The sequence below is a fragment of the Penaeus japonicus genome, unplaced genomic scaffold (assembly GCF_977035675.1).
Source record: "Penaeus japonicus unplaced genomic scaffold, GWHDUDI00000001_assembly GWHDUDI00000020, whole genome shotgun sequence".
NCBI lineage: Eukaryota > Metazoa > Arthropoda > Malacostraca > Decapoda > Penaeidae > Penaeus > Penaeus japonicus.
The window spans coordinates 8149487-8153026 of NW_028234422.1; the positions used below are offsets into that span (position 1 = coordinate 8149487).

At 40.0% G+C, this 3540-nt stretch overlaps 2 protein-coding genes across 2 annotated transcripts in view; both read right to left on the reverse strand.

Annotated features, from left to right (window-relative positions):
• Positions 1-300: 300 nt before the first annotated feature.
• LOC147469624 (uncharacterized) lies at positions 301-1872 on the reverse strand. The gene is made up of 2 exons (XM_086547792.1): positions 1498-1872; positions 301-1173 (listed from the first exon to the last, which is right to left on the reverse strand). Exons 1-2 carry the CDS (start codon positions 1860-1862, stop codon positions 1101-1103), a joined length of 438 nt encoding a protein of 145 aa, XP_086403918.1. The 5' UTR covers positions 1863-1872; the 3' UTR covers positions 301-1100.
• Positions 1873-1905: 33 nt separating this feature from the next.
• The window catches only part of LOC122246337 (uncharacterized), a 3767-nt gene continuing 2132 nt past the window's right edge, over positions 1906-3540 (reverse strand). The window contains exons 2-4 of the mRNA XM_086547825.1: positions 3328-3522; positions 2318-2618; positions 1906-1935 (exon numbers count right to left, since the gene is read on the reverse strand). Coding sequence (XP_086403951.1) covers positions 1906-1935; positions 2318-2618; positions 3328-3522 — 526 coding nt within the window. The remainder of the gene's footprint in view (positions 1936-2317; positions 2619-3327; positions 3523-3540) is intronic.

A 3540-nucleotide genomic window follows, 5' to 3' on the forward strand; every position in this document is an offset into this window, starting at 1 on the left:
ATGTGGCAACTTTGATTATCATCTATACGAGCTGTAATAATTGTTGTTTTAATATTCACGCACACGCGCACGCGAGTACTCACTCACACACACACACACACAAACACACACACACACACACACACAACACACACACACACACAAACACAAACACACACACGCACACAACACACAAACACAACACACACACACCTACACACCCACCCACACACACACACACACATAAACACACACAACACACATAAACACACACACAGAGGTGATATTCCAGTAAGGAACATAGTAAATACACTCCATTAGGAAATCATTTTATTACAAGACAATACATAGGAAATAAAAGATAATCTTATTGAAGACGGATATTCAACAGTAAATATTTGGTTTTGATTTTTTGCTTACATTGGCAAGAAAAGTTTCATATATGCAACACCTGTTAAGTATACATTTACTGTAATATCCTTGTTGAATAAGAATGATGACAATGAAAATGTTTATGAAATGGATGATAATAATAACAATGATAGCAATGATAATGATAATAGTAATATCATGATGATGACTTCTCTCAAAAGTGAATTCCTATATTCAAATATTTATACAAATTCTTCAATAAACACCCGAGATTTAATGTAAATACCTCATCAAAATTGCACTAACTACATTTATGTTTATTTTATTTAGGATGAGCTGTCTTTGTATTAGTTTCTATAAAGATATATAGAATTTGTCCGTAGCAGAAATAAACCCCATATTGTCATATATCAAATCATAATCAAACAAGCACAGATCATATATCAATTAAAAGATAATGTTTCCAAGTTGCAATCTACCTCATCGATACCATTGCAGTATATCAGGAGTATAGTTGCCTCAAGACGTTTCTACTTCTTGCCAATAGGTGGCAGCACAAGCGTAATTATTTGTGACTAAACAGGCATTCACACTGTAAGAACAGGAGTGAGTTATGCGTGTGTATTACAAAGGTCAAAATGGGAGGCATTATTACGTAAATAAGAGTCTGATTAGAATAACAGAACACCGGGGATAAAGGAAATTCTTGAGGTAACAGTATAGACATGATCCAGACATGTTTCCTCGCGTCAGGTGAGACAATCAAGGTCTTGAAGAATCAGGAGCGGGAGGTCTTCATCGATGTAACCAAGAACAATTAAGCTGAAAGAGAAATGTTGTGTGAGTGTTGTCTTACATCCGTCTTTCATTTGCTACAAATAAAAGGTGATTATAATCGAGAATTAGAAACTAGTTATGATTTTATGAAAGGTTTAAGGTTGGCCTACACCCCTTGCGTCCGGTAGCATTTATCACACGACATCAATGAAATTCCTTACAAAACCTCCTACTTTTCAGAACTGATGTGAATTCATCCTTTTCAGAAACCTCAACCTCACAGCAAACACCTCATACCTACCCACACTACTGGATATAACAAAGGTAATCCTCATCACCCAAATAGTAGGATATCTTCCAAGTCCTCACCTCAGCTCCTGCAGGACCACCTCCGCCACGTCGCCCGAACTCTTGGCCAACCTGAGGGTGTGACACGCATACTGACGAAGGATCCCGACCGCGTCTTTAAGCCTCCGAGACATCCTTTTATCCCCGGGGCTTATGAGAATCCTACCGTCCGCCACAGCATTGTTTCGAAGAGGCTCTCCTGCCTGAAGGATGTCTGAAAGCTCATTTAGCGCCGCTTGCAAGAGGTCGAGGGACAAGAGGAGTGCCATGCGGACCTGGCCTTCAGGGGGGTCATCCCTGCAGGCACCCGCGGTCGAGTTGGAGTGTCGAGGTGCGGTTTCGTTGGTAGGCGAGGTGGCACTCCAGGCACTAGGGGCATCTTCCATGCTGTTGGCCGTGACCTGAGGTATGCAAATGTGCGATCACTGATCAGCTCTCATGACATTTAGTGTGGAACATCTGCATGAGAAAGAGTTGTATTTAATCTGTATAAGTTTGGTTATTGATTCTATAGTACAAGAGAGAGTAATAGATAAAATATATATATATATATATATATATATATATGTATATATGTATGTATATATATATATATATAGAGAGAGAGAGAGAGAGAGAGAGAGAGAGAGAGAGAGAGAGAGAGAGAGAGAGAGAGAGAGAGAGAGAGAGAGAGAGAGAGAGAGAGAGAGAGAGAGAGAAGGGGGTAAGAGAGAGAGAAAGAGATATGTAATAGTTTTATAGAACATGAAATATTTGTTATAATTCTTCAGAACAAGAGAGACAGAGAGAGAGAAAGAGAAAGAGAAAGAGAGAGAGAAAGAAGAAGAAAAAGAACACGTACCATTCTCCCTTCGTGGCTGAACACCGCACCTCGTCTCTTCCTTCCCATCTGATTGAAATTAATATTATTGACATTATTCGCATTGTTATTGTTACTATTAACGTTGACATTATTCTGATTATTGTTATTATTATTGTTGTTATTATTGTTATTGTTGTTGTTATTGAGGACGTTTGTGGCGAGAGACCCCGCCGCGAGAAGGAAGTTGAGGAGAGTGAAGGCTTGGATGCCAGACGAGGGGGCGCAAGTGGAGGCTTCGTCGTCGCTCTGGCTCGGCACCATGAAGGTCACTCGCTGCACTCTGGGGGCACGGCGTTCGGGTGAGAATTAGTTACGGATGTGTATAAAGGAAAGGGCGTTCAGTTAAGATTTGGTCTAGTGCTGTACTCTGAGGGCACGGCGTTCGGGTGAGAATTAGTTACTTATGTATTCTGTGGTATTGGGTTCAGTTATGAATTATTCACAAACGTACGGCATTTAGTTTTAAAAAAATAGGTAAAAATGTATGTTGAGGACACGCACACACACAAACACACATGCACACACGCACACACACAGACACACACACACACACACACGCAAACACAAACACACACACAGGCGCAAACACACACACACACGCACACGCACGCACACACATACACACACACATACACACACACAGACACACACACACACGAAAACACAAACACATACATATATACGCACACATACAGGCACACACACACACGCATATCATACGTGTGTGCATGTAAAAAAAATATATATCAAGTTCAAAATTAAATTGAACAGGATTTCGATACAATCATCTCATATTTAGATAATCCTATTTTGTGTATGTTTTTTTTTTTTTTTTTTTTCAATCTACCAAAATTAAATATATATTCAATACTTCAAATTCCCTCTCAACCCTACAACTATTACTAAAATAACAAAAAAAAAAAGATAAATAAAGAATAGTAATAATAATAAGATAAAATAAATAAAATAAATAAGATAGAATAACAAACTTTTTATTCTTCTTCTTGGCCTTGGCACTTCCTCTCCTATTTGCAGCGAAGTGTTCCTGTCGCTGCTGCATCTGCTGGTGGCGCCGACGAAGCACGAACTCTAGGGGGTCCAAGGGAGGGGGTTCCGTGGTGGGGGTGGTGGGGGGGGAGGGGCGCAGGATGGGCCACCACACATTCCTTCGGTTTCTGATGACTCTGATAAGAAGGAGGCGT